The sequence below is a fragment of the Chiloscyllium plagiosum genome, unplaced genomic scaffold, assembly GCF_037043375.1.
Source record: "Chiloscyllium plagiosum isolate Xiang-an unplaced genomic scaffold, Cpla_swu_hap1 HiC_scaffold_31, whole genome shotgun sequence".
Classification (NCBI taxonomy): Eukaryota; Metazoa; Chordata; class Chondrichthyes; order Orectolobiformes; family Hemiscylliidae; genus Chiloscyllium; species Chiloscyllium plagiosum.
In genome coordinates this window covers 3,928,480-3,954,390 of record NW_028270169.1, presented here as the reverse complement: position 1 = coordinate 3,954,390, position 25,911 = coordinate 3,928,480, and the positions used below count along the sequence as shown (strand labels likewise).

General features: G+C 42.0%; 1 protein-coding gene across 1 annotated transcript in view; it reads left to right on the top strand.

The window, feature by feature from the left end:
• The window catches only part of pigs (phosphatidylinositol glycan anchor biosynthesis, class S), a 50,979-nt gene extending 25,068 nt beyond the window's left edge, over positions 1–25,911 (top strand). The window contains exons 7-11 of the mRNA XM_043718089.2: positions 2,210–2,324; positions 9,688–9,833; positions 19,454–19,554; positions 22,854–23,064; positions 25,183–25,911. Coding sequence (XP_043574024.2) covers positions 2,210–2,324; positions 9,688–9,833; positions 19,454–19,554; positions 22,854–23,064; positions 25,183–25,446 — 837 coding nt within the window. The 3' untranslated portion in view covers positions 25,447–25,911. The remainder of the gene's footprint in view (positions 1–2,209; positions 2,325–9,687; positions 9,834–19,453; positions 19,555–22,853; positions 23,065–25,182) is intronic.

The following is a 25,911-nucleotide window of genomic DNA, read 5'->3' as shown; positions in this document are numbered from 1 at the left end:
CTGATGAAAGGTTTTTGCCCGAAACGTCGATTTTACTGCTCCTCGGATGCTGCCTGAACTGCTGTGTTTTTCCAGCACCACTCTAATCAGATAATATTTTATAAATAAAGTATCTCTTTGCAATTTTTTTCAGACAGTAGCATTTCTTCAGACTGATTCTCTAACAGAATCCTCTGACGTCATGGTGTTCTGGATGTAGGTTTGCTCGCTGAGCTGGAAGTTTCATTTTCAGACGTTTCGTCACCATACTAGATAACATCTTCTGTGGGCCTCCGGAGAAGCACTGTTGATGATTCCTGCTTTCTATTTATATATTTGGGATTCTTTGGGTTGGTGATGACATTTCCTATGGTGATGTCATTTCCTGTTTTTTTTCTCAGGGGGTGAGAATTCGGGTCCAAGTCAATGTTAACAAACACAGCCACTTGGACCCGATTTCCCAACCCCTGAGAAAAAGAACAGGAAATGACGTCACTATAGGAAATTGCATCAGCACAGGAAATGACATCACCAACTCAAACACACCCAAATATATAAATAGAAAGCAGGAATCATCAGCAGTGCTTCGTCCAGAGGCCCACTGAAGATGTTACCCAGTATGGTGATGAAACGTCTGAAAATGAACCTTCCAGCTCAATAAGCAAACCTACATTCAGAATCTTAACCTGAGCTACAAATCTTCTCAAAACTTGCTATCATGGTGCTCTTTCAATATTGACTGTCCAAGTGGGCTCCACTCCCTCAGCACACTATCTCTACCAATTCAGTACTTGCTTAGTATTTTCCTCAGTGCAGTGCTGTCTCAGTACTGATCCTCTGACAGTATGGTACTCCCTGAGTACTGATACTATGACAGTGCAGTGCTCCCTCAGCTCTGACCCTCCAACTGTGCAGTGCTCCCTCAGTATTGACACTAACAGCATGGCGCTCCCTTAGTAGTGTCCCTCTGATAGCATGGTACTCCCTCAGTACTGACCCTCTGACTGTTGCACTCTGTCAACACTGACCTTCTGACAGTACTATGCTTACTCAGCACTACACTGGAGGTGTCAGTCTACATTATTTAACTCTCTCGGCAACTTGCTATTTATCCAAAATCTGTCTGACTCGGCCTTGAAGCTATTTGATGTTACAGCCTCCACTGTCCTCTTGGCAAGAAATCTCCAAAGAGTAATGACCTTCTGTGAGAAAATATAGCTCTTCATTTGCATCTTAGTTTTCAGACTGTGTTCCCTGTTTCTAGATTCCTCCATGAGGGGAAATGTCCTCCCAGTTTCCACCCTGTTAACCTCCTTCACCATGTTATACATTTCACTATTACATTACATTACATTACAGTATGGAAACAGGCGCTTCGGCCCAACAAGTCCACACCGACCCGCCGAAGCGCAACCCACCCATACTCCTACATTTACCCCTTAACTAATACTACGGGCAATTTAGCATGGCCAATTCACCTGACCTGCACATCTTTGGACTGTGGGAGGAAACCGGAGCACCCGGAGGAAACCCACGCAGACACGGGGAGAACGTGCAAACTCCACACAGTCAGTCGCCTGAGTCGGGAATTGAACCCGGGTCTCAGGCGCTGTGAGGCAGCAGTGCTAACCACTGTGCTACCGTGCTGCCCACTAAGGTCATCTAAGGTCATCTCTCATTTTTCTAAACCCCAATTTCTACACGCCCATCCTGGTCAACCTTTACTTCTGAGCCAACCCTTTCATTCTGGAAATCAACACTGTGAACCTTTTCCTGAATAGTTTCCAATGCAAGAATATTCTTCCTTAAATAGACAGCCTAAATCCGTGTATAGTAGCTCAGATGTAGTCTCACCAGGGCCCTTTGCAGTTGTAGTGAGACTTCTTCCTTTAATACTCTAATCCCCTTGCAATAAAGGTGATGGTCTATTTTCCTTTTACATTAGTTGATGGATTAGGTAGAACTGCTTAGTGAAACCTGTTGGTAATGGCCTCTATCATTTAAGATAGGGAAATCGTTTCATAAGTAGGATTTGAACCTGGAAAAAGATCACTGAAGTTGTCCACGTGGCAATTATATCTTTAAGCATTGCCACAGTGAAATTTAGAGTGTTTGGCTGAGTGCATTTTGGATGATTAGCAGCACAGTTAAAATATTGTTACTGATTCTCTGTTATTCCAACCTCTGCCTGAGCTGAGACTCATGACCAACCCCAACTCTCTCTTTACAGACACTGTATTATGCAGTTCTTGGTGTAACACCACGCTACAATAAGACTTCATCAAGCTTTACTTTGAATGAGGATAGCTTGCCTCATGTGATCAATCCGGTCGAAGCCAAACTGGGTAAGAATCTCCATCTATTGTAGCGATGATTCTACAGTCAAATAGTGAACCAGTCTCATCTCATTATGTCAATCTGGAACATGCTGTGTAATAGGTTCATGATATAGAAGCAGAATTAGGCTATTTGACCCATTGAAAATGCTCCATCATTTGATCATGGCTGATATGCTCCTCACCCCCATTTTCCTGCCTTCTCCCCATAACCTTGCAACCCCATTACCTCTAACTCCTCAAATTTACTCACTGATAGGGCTGTGGAAGCTGATTTGATGGTAATTTTGAAAAGGGAATTGAATTAGTATTTGAAAAGTAACATTTTTCTGGACTGTGATGAAAGAACTGAGAAAATTAGATGAAGCATTTAACACCTTCAAAGAGATGGTATAGGTACAGTGGGCCAAATGGCCTCTGGTTCTGTGACTTACCTGCTGTCACCATGCAGCACTGGTTGTTGCGGTTCCAGGTTTCTAGTATTTACACTTCTCCCTGTATTTATTTCTGTATTGGCTGAAAATCAGTGTACAACCCAATATTGCAGTATATTGTATGTCAATTCCGTCTGAGATATGGTTTTACCAAACCAGTTATCAATCCCTGTAGAGTGAGTGATTGATGCTTATTCCCAAAGTAAATGTAACTTTCAATGTCTTTATTTTTATTGGTTAGCCACCAGATGGAGAAACTTGCCATGAAAATACTTGACAGGCTGCTGTGTCTCTTGACTGTCACAAGGCTCCTGTAGACCTGTGTGTGTGGCATTACTGTCACACTGAATCTGGAAACTGCCCTCTAACTGCCTGGAAGCTGTTGTATCTGTGTATCAGAGTCATAGCTAAAATACAAATTGGGATACCGAGCAATAACTTGCAGAGGTTTACTGTTTAGCATCATTGGTTGATTGTTTTGAATGGGAAGAATTTTCATCATCTGAATCAGAATCATTTGGTGTTGTCACTGCTGTGGCTGTTGCTGTGGAGGGGTTGCAACAGCAACAGCTGGACATTAAGTGGTTGCATAGAAAACTGGAATTCTTAATTTCTTGCTGTGCACAACCTGAAGTTTCTAATATCGTGTTGGTCAAGAATTTGGGTGCTGAGTTTATGAAGGGCACTTCCTGTAGTGTCATTGCCAGTGACTCCTAGATTGGTTTCGGCACCTTCCTCATTTACCTTCCCTATCCAATTGTACTTGGTTCTGAGGCTGAGTCATGCTGTTGTGGGGAGGCAATGAGCAGAGGGCCGTGTGCCGCAGGGGGCTTGCTCTTTATGAAAATGATTATAATTTAGGATGCAGCTCAGTTACAGATATTGTGTGGCTTACATAGAAATGAGAAAGAGAGATAACTAGGGAAAACACTTCAAGGTTGCTTACATAACAGAAGTATTGCTGGAATACAGCCTTGGTTTGTGGCTGAGTTAACAAAGTATGTGGATTAGTAAAGAAACACATTTAGTGTAATTGAATTCAGTGGGGACATAGAACCTGCATGGAATAAATGAGTTCACATCTCTTGTGTAAACTCTTTTTGCTGCCTGGATACATGTCAAACATTTTATTTTAAGCAACTGCTTTTTTTTAAAAGAGAAGAAACTCTTTGAGCAACATGTACCATGTGCAGTAATTCCAGCCCCACTTTGGATGTGTTCACTGTGTGTCTTGCCCCAGTGGCTAGGCTGGGCACAGCAGGCCTGCTTCTCCTCAGTAGAAGGCTGTTCAGTCTCTCTAATTTGTTCTAGCATTCAGAGAGATCATGTCTGATATTTAACCTAGCTCCATTTACCCTCCTTGACTTTGTTTTCTTTTATACCTTTGTCTATTAAAAATCACAACAAAGAAAAGTACATCCAGAGTATGGAAAACAAATTCTCGAGTGCTGCCAAAATTCTTGGTCCACAAATTACTGTCTCCAAAACAGTACTTATGTTTCAGCCAGCACCAGACACCCTCTGTACAGTGTTAGACATACGAGTTTTTAAACAGACCACTATCCCCCGGTTGACCTAGGTCAAGTCTTTCAGAAACTTGGAAGAGTTTTATTGTAAATCTACAATTTAGCACAAACACCTCCCTTCTGGATCTGTTTCTGTCCAGAAGTCAACTCCCCACTGCACCAGAGCCTAATTTTATTTGTAAACCCTCCACAAATCAACCAATTAAATAACTGCATGATTAAACGGATTTTAAAATATTTTCTAATTAACTTGTTATTACATTGGAGGAAGTGGGACTTGGGCCCTGGCTGATGGTCCAGAGGCAGGGACACTGCCACTGCACCACAATAGCACAGTTGATTAGTCCAGTATTTGGTGAGGCATTGAGCAAATCAAAGCACAGGCTTTTCATTTCAATCTCCAGGCTCTGCTTGTTAGGACTTTGCGGAGACTATAGTCTTGAGAAGGAGGAATTAGGCAAAGCTGCTGCTTCTGATCACTGTCCTGTGCATTCCTGCTGGAAAATGCGTTTCAGTGAATATTTGAAAGGGGAGGTAATGGCCTAGTAGTATTACCACTGGACTATGAATCCAGGAACTCAGCTAATGGTTTGGTGATCCGGTTTCAAATCCTGCCACAGCAGATGGTGAAATTTGCATTCAATAAAGAATCTGAACTTAAGGATCTAATGATGACCATGAAGCCATTGTTGATTGTCGGAAGTACCGATCTGAATTCACTAATCTCCTTTAGGGAATGAAATCTGTCATCCTTACCTGGTCTGGCCTACATCTGTCTCCAGACCCACAGCAACTTTGAGTCTTAACTGCTCTCTAGGCAATTATGGCTGGGAAATAAATGCTTGCCTAGCCAGACATACCTGCATCCCATGAGTGAATAAAAAAAAATGCTTCGTATTGATGTCTTGCATTACTCATTATGCAGACAGGCACTGTTTCAAGTTGGACAGCCAGGCCAATGAACAAGAAAGGTATGTGACATCCATTAAAGTAAAAGCAAAATGTTGCTGACAATCTGAAATAAAAACAGTGCAGGAAATTTTCAATATGTCTTGCATAGTCTATGGGGAGAGAAACAAAATTCATGTTTCAAGTTTCATATGACTTTTCTGTATTGCAGCACTTTCTTTGGACTCTGAACATGTATTCTGTTTCTCTCCCCTCAGAGATGCTACCAGACCTTATGATATTTTTTTTCACCCAGCTCTTTGTTTTATACCTTAAAATTAAATTCAGTCTCAGGGTAGAACCTAGTGACATAGCTGTGATGGGAGGAATGTCCTGGTACTCAAGCCCCACAATTCTGTCTCATCATTAGAGTAAATGTTTTGGTTCAATCTCCAAAACTGCCAATGTTTCTTTTTTGTACTATTATCCAGAATAACAGACTTTCACCAGATCCCAATTTCTTTTAACTCATGCCCCATCTCTGTGCCAATGTGTCCACCAACATTTGCCAGCTTTGACCTTGTCGGCCCTAGATCTACAGAAGAACCTCGTGGGTTAAGTTGGTGCTGCATCCACCTCCAGTTAAGCTTGTTCAACAATTACTATCTGATTATTGCTGGTGGCTTTGTGAATATTAATCCTCTGCCAGACGTAAACTCATGAATAAATTGATTGGAGTTGGGACTGAATGAGTCGTGTGTAAACCACTATCTTTGGAATCTCGAGACTATGTTATGCAATGTTGCAAAAATAAACTGACTGCTGGAGTTTTCATCCAAGCCAGAATGTGTTTTTGTTTTAAGAAAGAGAGAATTTGTAGTTTTATGGATATAATTTTTATAATTTCAGAGTCTCAGCATGTTACATAGTGATGTGTAGTCAATGATGCACTTTCAGGCGTCGTCATTGTTGCAATGCAGGGAAATGTTTAATTCCTGAAGCCTGGCTTCAGTGTTTATGTAAATACAGAGGTCAAAGCTGCTAAGTGCATGATACAGTGTGTGACATCTGCTGAACCTTGGATTGGAGTTGAGGTACTAATAGGACATGAGATCCTAGTCTACAGGTAGGTGGAGAATGATTCACTCTGGACTGAATTCTCTCAAAGTAGGTAGTGTAGAGGTAGCTTTATCAAGTATTTAATCCCATGCAGTACCTGTCCTGGGAGTGTTTGATAGAGACAATGGGATGGAACTTTAACCTGTATCTTTAAGAAACGCAAAAGAACTGTGAATGCTATAAATCAGAAACAAAAACAGAAATTGTTGGAAAAACTCAGCATTGTCCGGCAGTATCTGTTGAGAGAAATCATAGTTAATGTTCAGGTCCGGTGATCCTCCTTCAGAACTGGGTGAAGAAATTTCTCCATCTTCATGGTTTACATTGTAACCTTGGACTGTGGCCCCTGGTTCTGTAATCCCCCATCATTGGAACTCTCTTCATACATCAGTCCCGCTATCCCAGGAATCAGTCTGATAAACTTTCACTGTACTCCCTCAAAAGCAACAATGTCCTTCCTCAGATAATGACATCAAAGCTGCATGCAATATACCAGTTGTGGTTTCACTAAGGCCCTGTATAATTGCAGCAAGACATCCCTGCCCTGTACTCGAATCATCCTTCTATGAAGATCAGTGAACCATTTGCCTTCTTTACCAAATCTATGCTTACCTTCAGCAGCCGGTGTGCAAGAACACCCTGATCTCATTGCGAATTTCCCTATCTTAATTTATAACCATTTAGATGATAATCTGCTCTCTTGTTTTTGCTGCCAAAGCAATAACCTTATTTATCCACAATATATTTCTCAATTTGTCCAATTTACAATGAAGCATCTCTGCATCCTCCTCACGGTTCACCCTCCCACCCAGATTTGTGTCGTCTGCAAATTTGGTGATATTATTTAGCTTTATCATCTAAATTATAAATATTTATTGTGAATAGCTGTGGTCCTGCAATATTGATTGCCCTCGAAAAAAAAACCATTTATTCCTATTTTCTGTTTCCTGTTTGCCAACCAGTTCACTATCCATCTCAATACACTACCCTAATCCCACATGCTTTAAGTTTACACACTAATCTTTTGTATCAGACTTGTTGAAAACCTTTCAACAGTTCAAATAAATCATACCCACCAGCTCCTCTTCATCAATTCTAAGAGTTAAATCCTCAAAGAATTCTAATAACTAGCCATTTGGATACAGAACTGGCTCAAAAGTAGAAGACAGAGGGTGGTGGTGGAGGGTTGTTTTTCAGACTGGAGGCCTGTGACCAGTGGAGTACCACAAGGATCGGTGCTGGGTCCTCTACTTTTTGTCATTTACATAAATCACTTGGATGCGAGCATAAGAGGTACAATTAGTAAATTTGCAGATGACACCAAAATTGGAGGTGTAATGGACAGCGAAGTGGGTTACCTCAGATTAGATTAGATTACTTACTTACAGTGTGGAAACAGGCCCTTCGGCCCAACAAGTCCACACCGCCCCGCCGAAGCACAACCCACCCATACCCCCTACATTTACCCCTTACCTAACACTACGGGCAATTGAGCATGGCCAATTCACCTGACCTGCACATCTTTGGACTGTGGGAGGAAACCGGAGCACCCGGAGGAAACCCACGCAGACACGGGGAGAACGTGCAAACTCCACACAGTCAGTCGCCTGAGGCGGGAATTGAACCCGGGTCTCTGGCGCTGCGAGGCAGCAGTGCTAACCACCATGCCGCCCACTCACAACAGGATCTGGACCAAATTACAACAGGATCTGGACCAGATAGGCCAATGGGCTGAGATGTGGCAGATGGAGTTTAATTCAGATAAATGCGAGGTGCTGCATTTTGGGGAGGCAAATTTTAGTAGGACTTATACACTTAATGGTAAGGTCCTAGGGAGTGTTGCTGAACAAAGAGACCTTGGTGTGCAGGTTCATAGCTCCTTGAAAGTGGAGTCGCAGGTAGACAGGATAGTGAAGAAGGCGTTTGGTATGCTTTCCTTTATTGGTCAGAGTATTGAGTACAGGAGTTGGGAGGTCATGTTGCGGTTGTACAGGACATTGGTTAGGCCACTGTTGGAATATTGCGTGCAATTCTGGTTTCCTTCCTATCGGAAAGATGTTGTGAAACTTGAAAGAGTTCACAAAGGATTTACAAGGATGTTGCTAGAGTTGGAGAATTTGAGCTATAAGGTGAGGCTGAACAGGCTGGGGCTGTTTTCCCTGGAACGTCGGAGGCTGAGGGGTGACCTTATAGAGGTTTACAAAATTATGAGGGGCATGGATAGGGTAAATAGGCAAAGTCTTATCCCTGGTGTCGTGGAGTCCAGAGCTCGAGTGGCATAGGTTTAGGGTGAGAGGGGAAAGATATAAAAGAGACCTAAGGGGCAACCGTTTCACACAGAGGGCTATGTGTACGGAATGAGTTGCCAGAGGAAGTGGTGGAGGCTGGTACAATTGCAACATTTAAGAGGCATTTGGATAGGTATGTGAATAGGAAGGGTTTGCAGGGATATGGGCCGGGTGCTGGCAGGTGGGACTAGTTTGGGTTGGAATATCTGGTCGGCATGGACGGGTTGGACCGAAGGGTCTGTTTCCATGCTGTACAGCTCTATGACTCTAATAGATTTGTCAGCCATGACTTCCTTTGTGTAAATCTATGCTGACTGTCTGATCCTGCCACTGTTTTCCAACTGCTCAGTTATTAAATCTTTTATAATGGACTCTATCATTTTTCTCACCACTAATGACAGGCTGGCTGGTTTTCTCCCTGTCAGCCGCCTTAAACAGAGGGGCTACCTTAGCTACCCTCAAATCTGTAGGAGTTGTTCCAGACTCTCTTGAATCTTGGAAGATGACCGCTAATGCATCCACCATTTCTATGGCACTTTCTTTTTCAGTACTTTGGATGTAGAAGAAGTTTGGAGAAAGCTAAAGGCTGTCTTTTCAAATATTTATCCCTAAGTCAACATAACATTTTCTTTAAAATACAGGAGATCTGGTAATTTTGTTCATTTGTGTTTGTGGGATCTTCATATTCACTGATTGCTGCATGTCCTACATTGCAACAGTAACTAAAATTACAATGTATCTAATTGACTGTGAAGCACTTTAAGATATTCTACCTTTCATGATCTCAACATACGAGTTCTGTCTGTTTCTCTGTCGTGCCTCCTTCATTTTCTCCCTTCTTCCTTCCCTTTAGATCCTTCCTCTGAAATTCTTCCCTTCTGACTGAGGAAAATGAATAGACATCAGTTTTCTCTCTCAGAAAGAGGTGCATGTAATCAAAGTGTGCATTGAATATTAAAATGTAATCATTTTGAAGGGAAGAAAATTACAATATATTAACATAAGAGGATTTTGGCTAGGATGTACACTGTACATGGAGGGAAGGCTGGAGTCAGTGGTGAGGACAGGATGGCTACCAAACCCACATGAAATTCAACTTATTTTGTTTTGTTCCTAGGGTCTAACGTTGCTTCAAGCTACCCTGTTTTAAATTTTCTTCTTTACGTTCCTGAATATTCACATTCTCCACTGTATATCCGTGACAGCGATGGATCTCCCGTTGAATCAAACACTTTTCACAGCTCCCGCTGGGGAGGAATCATGGTAATGACAGAATATCCTTGAAAGAAAAATATTCTTGTATTTATCAAGCTGTATTCCAACCAGTGTTTGACAAACAAACATCCTGAAGTGTGATAATTGTCTTATGTTGCATCATGCGGCACACATGCAAGTTCCTACCAAGTGGTAAGGAGAGGAGTAAACTGTTTCTTTTATAATGGTTAGCTTAGGGAGAAATATTGGTTAGGACACCAGAAAAACTGTCATGGGTCTTTGACTGTTTCGGAGATTAAGTGAATGTTAGACAGGTCTGAATCAAGTGTCACATTGGATGAATGGTATTGCTGACTGTACCTCACACACTCTGTGCTAGGTTGGGTATCACTCTAGATTATAAATTTACATCCTGTTTTCAAATTAAGTTAGTGGTTTTGGCTACTTAGTTCTTGCCAATCATCGCTAGACCCATCATTAATCAGAGCTGAAGCTTAGTGGGATGGAGAACTGCAAAATGTATGAAAAGACACAACAGAAAATACTAAAATTAAATGGGAATGTCAAAGATTATGTAAAATAGTTTAGTCAATTTGGAAAGAAAATTCCTTTCCGACTTGTGTCAGGATGTTGCCATTATGAAGTGCAAACCCATCTGCTTTCTGTACCCAGGGATATTGGTTGCAGCCAGATAATTATCTAGTTTCTGTTTGAACCATTGCTATGAATCCAGATTCAGCAGTCACCCTGGTCTCTATAGGAGGAAAAACCTTAAGACCTAATGTAGTGTATCTAAACACAGTTTAAAACCTCTCATGGTCCCTAACCTCTCAAGCTTAAAATGTCTACCTCCACAGATGCATTTAGCCCATCAAATTAAGTCACCCCGAAGTTTATTTCTCTAAGCTCTTGGAAGCTAAAGATCAGTTTAGAAAATATTTAAAACTAGTCTACTAATGCCAATACCAGCCTTTTAATCTTTACCTTTTTTTTTGTTACTTGTGCATGCAGTGAGTGCAGTGCTGTCTTTTTAGCGTCTTTCTCTACCCATATAGAATGTCCATCTGCTCATTGTTGTCACTGACCCATATAATTAGCCCTAAATGGAAAACCTATCAACAGACAGTCCCTGGGCAAAATTGCCCTGAGCGAACACGTGCACACATAATGACACATGCACAGACGCACACACCTGATAAATCCAGCAGTCCTCCCCCACTGTTTGAACAAGGCAACATTGTTTGTGCAACTCACAATGGGACGTCGCAAAATAGGGTGTAGGCCATTCATCCCCTTGAGTCTGTGCCATCATTCAATGAGATCGTTGCTGACCCATGCCAGTAATGAGTTTCAGCAATTTGTTTTAAAACTGCAATGTCACCTTCCAAATGTTCTCGCTGAGAATCGTGTTGGGGGGAGTGGGGGACGCTTCCAACAAGTCTTAATGTCAACAGATTATTTGACCTTGAAGGTCATCACATTCAAGCCCAAATTCTGTTCTCTTCTGTCCTATCCACAGTGATACACTTGCCAGCTGGCATCATTAAGTCTTTAGCAGAAATCATGGCTGATACCCACTTGCCTCTAGCCTGGAACCACAGTAACCAGTTTTGACTTGCCCACCTCTTCATTGCAGTTGAGGATGGAATTGGCTTTTTTTGCTAACTGGCCCATTTGTGAACTTGGGCCAATATTTTCGGAGAAATTGCCCTGTGATCTTTTGCTTTATGTAATACTAGTATGTGAGTAGGCCATTCAGCTTGTTGATCTTGCTCCACCATTCAATTAGATGATGTTTGATCATCAACTTTTACGCCAATTTCCCATACTATCTCCATGCCATTGATGTTAATCGTCTTTATAAATCTAGTGACTTCTATTTATAAAATGCTTAGTGATTTTACTTCCACAGTACTCTGGGTAGAGAATTCCAAAGATTGACCATCCTATAAGTGAGAACATTCCTCCTCATCTTAATCAAAAATGGCCAACCTCTTATTTTGAGTTTTTATCCCCTGGTTATGGACTTGCCAGCCAGCAACAACATTCTATTGATATCTACTTTGTCATCCCCTGGTAAAACTTTGCAACTTTCAAAGTGAACTCTCATATTCTTCAAATCTCTACAAAATAAGATTTAGCTTTTTCAGTCTGTCTTCCTAAGACAATGCCAGAGATTAATTTGGTGACATCTGATGCACCCCCTGTAGAGAAAGTATATCTTTCCTTAGTTCAGGAGACCAAAATTGAGTACTGCTGGTGAGATCTCAGCAAGACATCTTCACTTGTGTATGTAAATCCACATATGTTGAACATGTTGTTTACCTTCCTAACTGGTTGTTGTGCTGCATGTTGGCTTTCACTGACTATGAATAAGGACACCCAGTCCAGGATTCTCTGAAGCGTCCTTGCATAATAATTTATATTTTCACCTCATTTTGTGTCATCAAGTTTGGGAATATTACATTTAGCCCCTAAATTATTATCCTTTGTGTAGGTTGTGAACAACACTGATCTTTGCAGTAGACAAAAAGTGTGACACTGGAAAACTACAGCTGGTCAGGCAGCATCAGAAGATCAGGAGAGTCAATATTGCGAGCATAGGCTCTTCATTAGGGATGTGATCTTTGCTGTACCCCATTAGTAATAGTTTATTCCTAGTTTATTTTGTCCATTAATCAATTCTCAAACTGATGTAGTATATTACTAATATAATACTAAACCCATGCTCTATTTGCTAACAACCTCTGTTACTTCTCAATAGCCTTCTGAAAATCAAACTACACCACATCTACTGGTTCTTCTTTATCTGTGTTGAAATAATATCCGCAAAAACCTGTCAACGTGATTTCCTTTTCATAAATCCATGTTGACTATCCTCAATCACATCAATATTTTTCTATTTTTTATCTCCTTTTTTTATTCATTTATGGGATGTGGGTGCCGCTGGCCATGTCAGCATTTATTACCCATCCCTAATTGCCTAATTAAATGTTAACCACAATGTTGTGGGTCTGGAGTCAAATGTAGGCCAGACCAGTTAAGGAAGGCAGATTCCTTCCCTAAAGGACATTACTGAACCTGATGGGTTTTTTTTCTGACAATTGATAATGGTTTCATGGTTATCATTAGACTATAAATTCCAGATACTTATTGAATTCAAATTCCACTCTCTGCCATAGCAGGATTTGAACTCAGGTACCCAGAACATTACCAAGATATCTAGAGTAGAACATTACAGCACAGTGCAAGCTCTTCAGCCCTCGATACTGCGCTGATCTGTGAAACTAATCTGAAGCCCATCTAACCTACACTATTCCATTATCATCCATATGTTTATCCAATGAAGATTAATAATCTAGTGATCATACCACTAGGTCGTCACCTCCCCTGAAGCCAATATGTGTGCGCTTCTCAATTCCACTCCCATTATCTCTCTTCTTAAAAAGTGGGTTACTTATCCAGTCTGCAGGAGCCTTTTTAATGTTGAATGAGTTAGCTGTTGACACAGCTTTCCTTACAACCAGCATCCTTTATTGAGTTGCTATCATTCCGAACTATCTCTTTTCTGTAACATTCTTAGCATTGGTCCCCATGGCATCAACCTGAAGATTTGGCAATGCATAATGTGCATGCCTGCACCTCCAAAGGAATGCATTAGTCTCAAGGAGTTCACTGCAATCCTAATTTTATAGATAGCAACTTCAAAGCAGCATCCATAGCGACATCTGTTGCCCGTCGTTCTAGCAACAGTATCCATAGCAACATAGCTTCTCAACCACTCCTTAGTGCTTGTCTTTGCACATCACTGCTGAAAATAGCATAATGTTTAATTTCCTGTTTTTCTAAAGAGGATTTCCATGTAGGCAGATTTCATAAGTCTGTGGTGATTTACTGTATCTAGTATTTGACCCACTCTAACAAACTGAATTTATAACAGTAGTTTTATAGATTTCATACTGATATCATGAATGACACCAAAATAAATAACAAAAAGAACAATTTTTTTGCAAATAAGTAGTGAGAAATCAATTTACTGTTAACTCTTTCTGCCCGAGTATTCTCCTCTTGTGTTTTGAGTGTGTGTGTCTTATTCTTTCTCTGGCTGTTTGTCTTGCAGTGACCCTTGTTTTTCATCAGCAATAAGTACACTATCCAATTTTAATTTCATCACAGTGAAAAGAAAGCTCATTTTGCTGAAAACAACACTCATTGCATTATTGTAGCACACAACCTGTTGGGGCGTCAAAACTATAGGATCCCTTTGTGTTAACACAGGACCTTTTTTTCTTTAGTTGATTATTATCTTGGAATACTCTTGTTCCTTACAAATTAGCACGCGCCTTTACTTACCGCGATAATCATGAAGAGCCTAGGGGATCAATCAGAAGACTATCGTTATTATATACCAGCTTGAGCTTTTCTGAGTTTCTTGACTCTGGAAGTTGGAAGGATAACCACAGACTATTGTGGCTAAGCATACAAACCAGGCCTAGTACTACAAAGCAAGAGTAACCAGTAATTACATATTGAGCTACACAGCCCCACTTATATACAAAAATCATAAAATCACTCCTGCACTTGAAATTAGGTCTGAAATAAGCTTTTTGGTTAATCTTATGTGGTGGCTAGCTGTTAATCTACCATGTAGCCTATGAACCACTACATCACTGTTACCATAACATCAAAACATTGTACAGGACTTCCAAAAACCTTTTGAAGATAAACTGAAGCCGAGGAAATTAAACATGTATCTTTCCAACTTGACAGTTTTACATTCCATAATGTTACAAAATTTGAGGCTTCCTGTTTGTGCTGAACCTGCTTCCTATGTTGTTGCAACATTGTTGCCATCATTGCTTGATTGCCAGTTTTACCTTGCGTTTCATGTTGTAGAAACATTTAAAAATGACGTGCAGGGAAAGATGCACTGATGCATCAAGCTTGTCCCCCATTCCTGATGGTCAGAGTACTGGAGACACTTTCAAACACCCCAACCACTTCCATCATGTGATCAGCTGGGAGATACAAGAAAAGGCGATAAGATCAACCCAAGCTCAAGGAAATTATGTGTTTGGGAAGTTCCCCTCTAACCCCCTCAACTGATTGAAATCAGTCCGAGAGATCAGACGGACCAAGTGTCCATTATGCTTTACTCTAAGACTTCTGGAGGTTGGTGTTCCAAAGATGCACTTGCCTCCACCACTGAATGGGCAATGTGTATTTCAAAGATTCATGACTCTGAGAGAAAATAAAATGGGAGACCCCTTATTATCACATCATGTCCCCTAGTTCCATTAATCTTTGATTAATGCTTCTCAGTTGCTGGAGTTGAACCAAGAATTGATGCAGGCAATTGCATGGAATCTACATTTCTACCGGCAGACAGGATGAAGCAGTTGAAGCTCAACTCAGGAATGAATTGGTTGCTGAGGTTTTGCTTCACATGATTCAGCCTGATCAAGTGGCTGGTTTAAGGCAAAGCTTTTGTTTGTACAGTGCCTTTTATAATCTCAGAGCATTCCAAAGTACTTCACAGCCGGCTAAGTGTGTTATTCAAAAAGTATAGTCAATGTGGTCACAGACATAGAACAAAGAAGAATACAGCGCAGTACAGGCCCTTTGGCCCTCGACGTTGCGCCGATCCAAGCCCACCTAACCTACACTAGCCCACTATCCTCCATATGCCTATCCAATGCCTGCTTAAATGCCCATAAAGAGGGAGAGTCCACCACTGCTACTGGCAGGGCATTCCATGAACTCACAAGTAAAGAACCAACCCCTAACATCTGTCCTATACCTACCAGCCCTTAATTTAAAGCTATGCCTCCTCGTAATAGCTGACTCCATACGTGGAAAACGGTTCTCACGGTCAACCCTATCTAAACCCCTAATCATCTTGTACTCCTCTATCAAGTCACCCCTAAACCTTCTTTTCTCCAATGAAAACAACCCCAAGTGCCTCAGCCTTTCCTCATACGATCTTCCTACCATACCAGGCAACATCCTGGTAAACCTCCTCTGCACCCGTTCCAGTGCCTCCACATCCTTCCTATAGTATGGCGACCAAAACTGCACACAATACTCCAGATGCGGCCGCACCAGAGTCTTATACAACTGCAACATGATCTCAGGACTCCGGAACTCAATTCCTCTACCAATAAAAGCCAGTACGCCATATGCCTTCTTCACTGCACTATTTACCTGGGTGGCTACTTTCAAAGATCTGTGTACATGGACACCAAGATCCCTCTGCTCATCCACACTACCAAGTATCCGACCATTAGCCCAGTACCCCATCTTTTTGTTACTCTTACCAAAGTGAATCACCTCACACTTAGCTACATTGAACTCCATTTGCCACATTTCTGCCCAGTTCTGCAGCTTATCTATATCCCGCTGTAACTTGCCACATCCTTCCTCACTGTCAACAACTCCTCTGACTTTCGTATCATCCGCAAACTTGCTCACCCAACCTTCTAGCCCCTCCTCCAGGTCATTTATAAAAATGACAAACAGCAATGGTCCCAAAACAGATCCTTGCAGAACACCGCTAGTAATGGCACTCCAAGATGAACCTTTACCATCAACTACTACCCTCTGTCTTCTTCCAGCCAGCCAATTCCTAATCCAAACCTCCAACTCACCCTCAATGCCATACCTCCGTATTTTTTGAAGTAGCCTATCATGGGGAACCTTATCAAACGCCTTACTAAAATCCATATACACCACATCTACCCCTTTCTCCTCGTCCACCTCCTTAGTCACCTTCTCAAAGAATTCAATAAGGTTTGTGAGGCATGACCTGCCCTTCACAAAACCATGCTGACTATCCTTGATCACATTATTCCTATCCAGATGTTCATAAATCCTATCCCTTACAATTCTCTCTAAGACTTTGCCCACAACAGAAGTGAGACTCACCGGCCTATAGTTACTAGGGTTATCCCTACTCCCCTTCTTGAACAAGGGAACCACATTTGCTAGCCTCCAGTCTTCTGGCACTACTCCTGTAGACAACGAGGACATAAAAATCAAGGCCAATGGCTCTGCAATCTCCTCCCTTGCTTCCCAGAGAATCCTAGGATAAATGCCATCAGGCCCAGGGGACCTATCTATTTTCACCCTTTCCAGAATTTCCAACACCTCTTCCCTACATACCTCAAAGCCATTCATTCTACTTAATTGTGACTCAGTATTCACATTGACAACAATGTCCTGTTCCTGAGTGAATACTGACGAAAAGTATTCATTCAGTGTCTCCCCAATCTCTTCAGCCTCCACACGCAACTTCCCACTACTATCCTTGACTGGACCTATTCCTACCCTAGTCATTCTTTTATTCCTGACATACCTATAGAAAGCCTTCGGGTTTTCCCTAATCCTACCAACTAAGGACCTTTCATGTCCCCTCCTTGCTGCTCTTAGCTCTCTCTTCAGGTCATTCCTGACTACCTTATAACTCTCAATCGCCCCAATTGAACCTTCACGCCTCATCTTTACATAGGCTACCCTCTTCCATTTAACAAGGGATTCCAATTCCTTATTAAACCACGGCTCCCTCACACGACCCTTTCCTCCCTGCCTGACAGGTACATACTTATCAAGGACACTCAATAGTTGCTCCTTGAACAAGCTCCACATATCAATTACGCTCTTGCCTTGAAGCCTACTTTTCCAAGCCACACATCCAAAGTCGTGCCTCACCGCATCATAATTTCCCTGCCTCCAGCTATAACTCTTGCCCTGCAGTGCAGACTTATCCCTCTCCATCACTAGAGTAAAAGTCACCGAATTGTGGTCACTGTCCCCAAAGTGCTCACCTACCTCTAATTCTAACACCTGGCCTGGTTCGTTACCCAGAACCAAATCCAGTATGGCCTCACCTCTTGTTGGCCTATCTACATATTGTGTCAGGAAATCCTCCTGCACACATTGGACAAACACCGACCCATCTAACGAACTAAAGCTATAGCTTTCCCAATCGATATCAGGAAAGTTAAAGTCCCCCATAACAACCACCCTATTACTTTCACTCTTCTCCTGAATCATCCTCGCAATCCTTTCTTCTACATTTCTAGGACTATTAGGAGGCCTGTAAAAAACTCCTAACAGGGTGACCTCACCTTTCCTATTCCTAACCTCAGCCCAAACTACCTCAGATGGCGAGTCTTCATCCATCGTCCTTTCCACCGCTGTAATACAATCTTTGACAAGCAATGCCACACCTCCCCCTCTTTTACCCCCACCTCTGACCCTCCTAAAACATTTAAACCCTGGAACCTGCAACAGCCAATCCTGTCCTTGTTCTATCCATGTCTCCGTAATAGCCACAACATCGAAGTCCCAGGTGCCAACCCACGCTGCAAGTTCACCTCCCTTATTTCATATACTTCTTGCATTGAAGTATACACACTTCAAGCCACTTTCCTGTTTACAGGCACCCTCTCCTGCGTGCTTTTATACGGAAAAAAAATACCTATCCAGGTAAGCTTACGCTATACCTGCTTCCGGGTCCCAGCTGCCCCTCTGGTCTTCATCACTTCCCCTGCTGCTCCCGCTCTTTTCTGTGAAGAGAAAAAAAAACACCGCTGCCCGCTACCGGTAAGTAATTTTAAAACAAACTGTCTCATCTTAGCTGTAGCCTTCCGGGTTCCTTTAAACTCTGCTGCTATGGTGGCTATTTTGTGTGAAGTAAATTCCCATAAGTAGTGGTATGAAAATGGCCAGATAATTTATTGCAGAGTTGCTATTTGAGGGTTAATGTTGGCCAGAATAGGACCATGAAGTTAGTGATAATCAAATGAAAGAGTAACACTATCAAAAAGATGGCCTTGATGTCTCTAGTGTTCAGTGAAAGAAATTTAGATTGATTCATCCCTTATATTGTACAGCAAGGTGATGTGATCTCAGGAAAATATGACAAATATGCTTGCAGCATGGCAAAACAGGTCATGAAGAAAAAAGCCATCAGTTGCTACATTTACAATCTGCATACTATAATCTGCAGACAGTAATGTGTTTAGTTTGGTTTCCTGTATAGAATATGAATTAATGTAATGTTTCTTGTCTACCCTGTCTCTCTGGGCAGTACTCTCAACTCCAAAACCTAATAGTGTAGGTTCAGATTCTTTCCTGAGACTTGAATCTAAAATTCAGGATAATGCTTCCAGTGCTGCACTGTTGAAAATGCTGTCTTCCAGATGAAGTGTTAAGCCGAGGTAGCTGTGTACCCCCCACCCTCGATGGACAGCGCAATTAGGGATGGGCAATAAATCTGGGGCCTTGCCAGTGCTACTTGCATGCAAATGAATTCAAAATAAAAGCTATAAAAGATCCCATGGCATGATGCCGTGAAAGTGGAAAAACTGAGTATTCAACCAAAATCGCTACGGCAAATAATTTGTTCATTATTTCTTTGCTGTTTGTGAAAGCTTGTCTCAAATTGGCTGCCATGTTTTCTACATTACAGCAGTAACTGCATTTCCAAAATACGTAATTGTTTATCGAGGTGAAAAAATGCAAGTCCTTTCAATCTTTATACATAGTTTATGAATATATTAAGATTATATGCATTTACAAATGTAGTTTAGGATAAGTAATAATTCTGTTCTCAGGTTTTGAAGGGTTTCTGTTTCATTAACATTTTAACCTTGTTTTCTGATTAGATTTACAATGTGGATCACCAGCAATTGAATGAGACTCTGCTGCCAGTATCAGTCAACATAGACATGGCTCGCGTGATGGAGGTGTTTCTGACTCAGCTGCGGTAAGACATAAGAAAGAATTTGCATATCCACAGCATCTTTCACCATCTCAGGACACTCCCAAAGCGCTTTAGAGTCAATTAAGTACTTTTGCAGGATAATCATTGTTGTAATGTAAGAAATGGGGCAATGAAATTGTGCCCAGCAAGCTCTGGTAAACAGTAATGTTATAATGAACAGGCTATCTGATTATAATTGGTTTGAGCAACATATAGCGACCACAACACTCTGGAAAACTCCTGTGTTCCTGTTGAATATTGGCCATGAAGCCTTTGTTAACACCCTAAAGGGCAGGCAGGTGTCAGTAGTTTGGAGCACCAGCTTTTGTTTTTGTTCTCAAATTTTTGGAGCGGGAGCCTACAGCCTTAGATTGCTACCAACTGAGCCATTGCATGCCTGAAACTCTTAGAAACCCTTAGCTGAGGAGGGGATTGATGCTAATTGGTCTGATTAGTATTCATTTTGTGGGATGTGGGTATCACTGGCTGGTCAGCATTTATTGCCCATCCCTAGTTGCCCTTGAGAAGGTGGTGGTGAGCTGCCGCCTTGAACTACTGCAACTACTTCAACCTGCTGTGGGTTGACCCATAATGCCATTAGGGAGGAAATTCCCAGATTTTGACCCAGCAACAGTGAAGGATTTGTTTCCAAGCCAGGATGGTGAGAGGAGCTTGAAGGTGGTGGTGCTCCCATGTATCTGCTTCAAGATGTGGGTTTGGAATCCTTGATGAATTTCTGCAGTGCATCTTGTAGATGGTACACATTGCTGCTACTGAGCGTCCGTATTCCTAGCCTCTGACCTGTTCTTGTAGCGACTGTGTTTACGTGATGAGTCCAGTTGAGTTTCTGGTCAATGATAACCCCCAAGATGTTGATTGTGAGGAATTCAATGATGGTAACACCTTTGAAAGTCGAGGGGCGGTAGTTAGGTTGTCTTATTGTAGATGTTCACTGCCTGGCATTTGTGTGACGTAACTGTTACTTGCCACTTGTCAGCCCAAGCCTGAATGTTGTCCAGATCTTATTACACTGAAGAAACCAGGTGTAGAATAGTTAGTCTGTGCTGCCATCACTGTCTGGCAGACTGTCTGCTTGATGAGTGAATTGCCTACCTATCGAGTCATAGAGATGTAAAGCATGGAAACAGACCCTTCGGTCCAACCCGTCCATGCTGACCAGATATTCCAACCCAATCTAGTCCCACCTGCCAGCACCCGGCCCATATCCCTCCAAACCCTTCCTATTCATATACCCATCCAAATGCCTCTTAAATGTTGCAATTGTACCAGCCTCCACCACATCCTCTGGCAGCTCATTCCATACACGTACTTCCCTCTGCGTGAAAAGGTTGCCCCTTAGGTCTCTTTTATATCTTTCTCCTCTCACCCTAAACCTATGCCACTCTAGTTCTGGACTCCCCGACCCCAGGGAAAGACTTTGTCTATTGATCCTATCCATGCCCCTCATAATTTTGTAAACCTCTATAAGGTCACCCCTCAGCCTCCGACATTCCAGGGAAAACAGCCCCAGCCTGTTCAGCCTCTCCCTGTAGCTCAGATCCTCCAACCCTGGCAACATCCTTGTAAATCTTTTCTGAACTCTTTCAAGTTTCACAACATCTTTCCGATAGTAAGGAGACCAGAATTGCACGCAATATTCCAACAGTGGCCTAACCAATGTCCTGTACAACCGCAACATGACCTCCCAACTCCTGTACTTAATATTCTGACCAATAAAGGAAAGCATACCAAATGCCTTCTTCACTATCCTGTCTACCTGCGACTCCACTTTCAAGGAGCTATGAACCTGCACTCCAAGGTCTCTTTGTTCAGCAACACTCCCTAGGACCTTACCATTAAGTGTATAAGTCCTGCTAAGATTTGCTTTCCCAAAATGCAGCACCTCGCATTTATCTGAATTAAACTCCATCTGCCACTTCTCAGCCCATTGGCTCATCTGGTCCAGATCCTGTTGTAATCTGAGGTAACCCTCTTTGCTGTCCACTACACCTCCAATTTTGGTGTCATCTACAAACTTACTAACTGTACCTCTTATGCTCGTATCAAAATCATTTATGTAAATGAAAAAATGTAGAGGGCCCAGCACCGATCCTTGTGGCACTCCACTGGTCGCAGGCCTCCAGTCTGAAAAACAACCCTCCACCACCACCCTCTGTCTTCTACCTTTGAGCCAGTTCTGTATCCAAATCGCTAGTTCTCCCTGTATTCCATGAGATCTAACCTTGCTAATCAGTCTCCCATGGGAAACCTTGTCGAACGCCTTACTGAAGTCCATATAGATCACATCTACTGCTCTGCCCTCATCAACCTTCTTTGTTACATCTTCAAAAATCTCAATCAAGTTTGTACTATTCACTTTAAAAATGACAGTAGCATGTTGCTATTTTCTTGTAGAGTCAGTTTTGGAATTAAAATATTAGCATTTTTTTTTCTGCAAGCTGGATTTTCGCGCTCTTACCAGCTGAGGTGACCATGAAGGCTCCACCTTCTCAAGCTTGTCCCTCACCCGAGGCATAGGGACCTTTGCAGTGGTGAGAATGCAAAGCCACCAGATGGCGTGATTAAGGTGAAGAACTGATAATTTGAGGAGAATTTGCATCAGCACATGATGTAGAAAAGATTAAAAGGTTTTATTCGTAAGGTGAGGTGAAAGTTAGAGGTCCTGTTGGTCCATAAATCCTGACCTGGACCATGTGGGCCGAATGACTTGTTTCTGTGCTGAACATTCTAATGCAAGGCATAAAATAATTCATTCGAAAAGATGGAATTTGCTCATTGTCCCAAAAACTTAATTGTGATACACAAGCATTGACCTGGAATGAGATGTTAAAATACAGACTGCCTATCCCTCACCCCACAAATGTCAGGCAATGACCATCAACAATAACAGACAACCTAACCACCGCCCCTCAACATTCAAAGGTGTTACCATCATTGAATACCTCACTATCAACATCCTGGGGGTTATCATTGACCAGAAACTCAACTGGACTCATCACATAAACACAGTCGTTAGAAGAGCAGGTCAGGGGCTAGGAATACCGACGCTCTGTAGCAGCAATGTGTACCCATCTACAAGATGCACTGCAGGAATTCATCAATGTAGAGAAAGGCAGCAATAGTCTTGCAGCAGGGCTTTGGTTATGCATACATCAAGTGAGATCTCGAATTAATTCTCTCACATAACTCTTTGAACTGTGAAGTTTCTGGTTGCACAGACAATTTCTTTGATTAGTTTGCATACTTTCTCATTTTCCTTTACTCTCTACCCCTCCTGACAGGTTACTGTTGGGTATACAGAAAGTACAGCCCCCTTCTCAATCCCTTGTCCAAAGTCCCGGGAACATGATTGCCACTGACTGGGAAATTGACCGCCTGCTCTGGGTGAGAACAGTGGAAAATATTGCCACTGCAACAAACACACTGACCTCCTTAGCTCAGCTCCTCGATGAAATTGGAAACATTGTGATTAATGATAACATCGCCTCTGAGGTGAGTGTAAGCCAAATAGACTTTCGTTTTTCAGATGTTTCTCCTTCCTCTCAAGAAGGCATCATCGCTTTGCCGCACTGTAGTTACACAGGTGCATAGAATAGAATAATGGAAAGTTTATATTAGAGAAGGAAACCATTTGACTTTTATTGTCTGTCCCAGTCTACTGCAAGAACAATTGCTCTAGTCTCACTCCCCTAGCACTTCCCCTTAATCCTGCAAATCTTTTGCTTTTAAATAATCATCCAATTCTCCTTTGGTAACAGTTACTGAATTTGATAGAAGTAGGAATTGATTTTGAAAGCTCAAAAGGTGCTGATCCCTTTTCAGCAAAGGGGTCAATGTATGGGATCATCAATCAACAAGGAATGTCGGAGAGGAAGATAATGGCAAATGAAAATAACTTTCCAAGTTCAAAAATAAATAATGAGAAATTTTGGCAAAGTAAATGAGGCAAGCATGTTTCCACTGGCAAAAGCTGGTAACCAGTGGAAAGAGACTGTCATTTGTCATTTTTATAAATGACTTAGATGCAGGCATAGGTGGATGGGTTAGTAAGTTTGCAGATGACACTAAAATCGGTGGAGTAGTGGACATTGTAGAAGAATGTTGCAGGTTGTAGGAGGACTTGGATAAACTGCAGAATTGAGCTGAGAGGTGGCAATGCAGATGCAATGCAGATAAATGTGAGGTGATTCACTTTGGGAAGAATAACAGGAAGGCAGAATACTGGGTCAATGGAAAGATTCTTGGTAGTGTGGATGTGCAGAGGGATCTTGATATCCATGTTCATAGATTGCTGAAAGTTGCCAGCCAAGTTGATAGTGCTGTTAAGAAGGCATACAGTGTGTTAGGTTTTATCGGTAGAGGGATTGAGCCGTAGTGTCATGCTGCAATTATACAGCATTGTGGGCGGCACGGTGGCATAGTGGTTAGCACTGCTGCCTCGCAGCGCCAGAGACCCGGGTTCAATTCCCGACTCAGGCGACTGACTGTGTGGAGTTTGCACGTTCTCCCCGTGTCTGCGTGGGTTTCCTCCGGGTGCTCCGGTTTCCTCCCACAGTCACAAAGATGTGCAGGTTAGGTGAATTGGTCATACTAAATTGCCCGTAGTGTTAGGTAAGGGGTAAATGTAGGGGTATGGGTGGGTTTCGCTTCGGCGGGTCGGTGTGGACTTGTTGGGCCGAAGGGCCTGTTTCCACACTGTAATCTAATCTAATCTAATCTAAAAACACTAGTGTGTCCGCACTTGGAATATTGTGTACAATTCTGGTCTCCCCATTACAGGAAGGATGTGAAAGCATTGGAAAAGGTGCAGAGGAGATTTACCAGGATGTTGCCTGGTCTGGAGGGAAGGTCTTATGAGGAAAGGCTGAGGGACATGGGTCTGTTCTCATTGGAAAGAAGAAGGTTAAGAGGGGATTTAATAGAGACATACAAAATGATCAGAGGATTAGATAGGGTAGAAAGTGAAAGTCTTCTTCCTAGGATGATGACGTCAGCTTGTATGAGGGTGCATAACTACAAATTGAAGGGTGATTGACTTAAGACAGATGTCAGAGGCAGGTTCTTTACTCAGAGAATGGTAAGGGCATGGAATACCCTATCTGCCAATGTAATCAACTCAGCCATATTAGGGAGATTTAAACAATCCTTGGATAAGCACATGGATGATGGGATAGTGTAGGGGGATGGGCTTAGATCAGTTCACAGATCAGCGCAACATTGAGAGCCGAAGGGCCTGTTCTGTGCTGTATTTTTCTATGTTCTAAGACAATGTATTTTCAAAAGAATCAGAGGAAGTAAGAGGAGAACAGTTGGTTATTACAAACCCAGAATGCACTGCTGGAAAGAGGGATAAAACAGATTCAATAGCACTCATAAGGGAATTGGACTCACATTTGAGAAGGAAGATTTGTAAAGATTAGGGATGTGGGATTAATTGAACAGCTCTTTTGAAGAACTGGGACAGGTTGAGCTTTGTGATGATGGGTAGGCTATGTTTACTTAAATTTTAATGCCATTTCTTTCCCAAGCAGGGTCTTTTAGTTTACTTGTGTTTTCGCTTGTTTATCCAACACCCTTTCTCTCTCCATCTCTCTTCCTCTGCCTTCACAGGTGTACAGTGCCCTAGCCTCTGTTCAACAATCGCTTCAGGAGCTGGAGGCTGGAAGACTGTTGTCAGCTTTTCAGGCAAGCAAAAAAGGCATCACTTCATCTGAGAGAGCTTTCTTTGATCCGTCTCTCCTCCATCTCCTGTACTTCCCAGATGATCAGAAGTTTGCCATTTATATCCCCTTGTTTCTGCCAATGTGTGTCCCCATTATGCTGTCCCTGTTAAAAACTGCCAAGGATTTTAAATGGAGAAAGAAGGTGGATTGAAATGGTGAAGTGGTAATGAGCAATTGATGGCTCCCCATGGACTTATGATATCTCAATTATGAAAGAATATTGGATAGTAGGTCTCAAAAGATTTGTAAATGTTTTGGATTTCGTTCAGTTTAATTTATTGGAAGTTCTTGCCCTCTTTCCTGACTGCATGACGGACTGGAGTTCTACAGATACCTTCAGCCAGAATAGGCCAGCATACACTGGACTCATGAGTGATTGGTGTATGAAGTGAATCTTGGGCAATGTTGATGCCTCAGTTTTATGCTCATCTTCATACAGTAAATGGGGATACTAAATATGAACATATCTGACATCTCAGAATTTATATCTGGACTGCTTTTCCTACTGATTTTCATGTAAAATAATTCATAGGGAAAGCCTGCAAGTTTGTTGATGTAGCTTTCCAACCAATTGTTGAAATGTTCAAAAACCAATAAAACGAGACATTAATTTGAA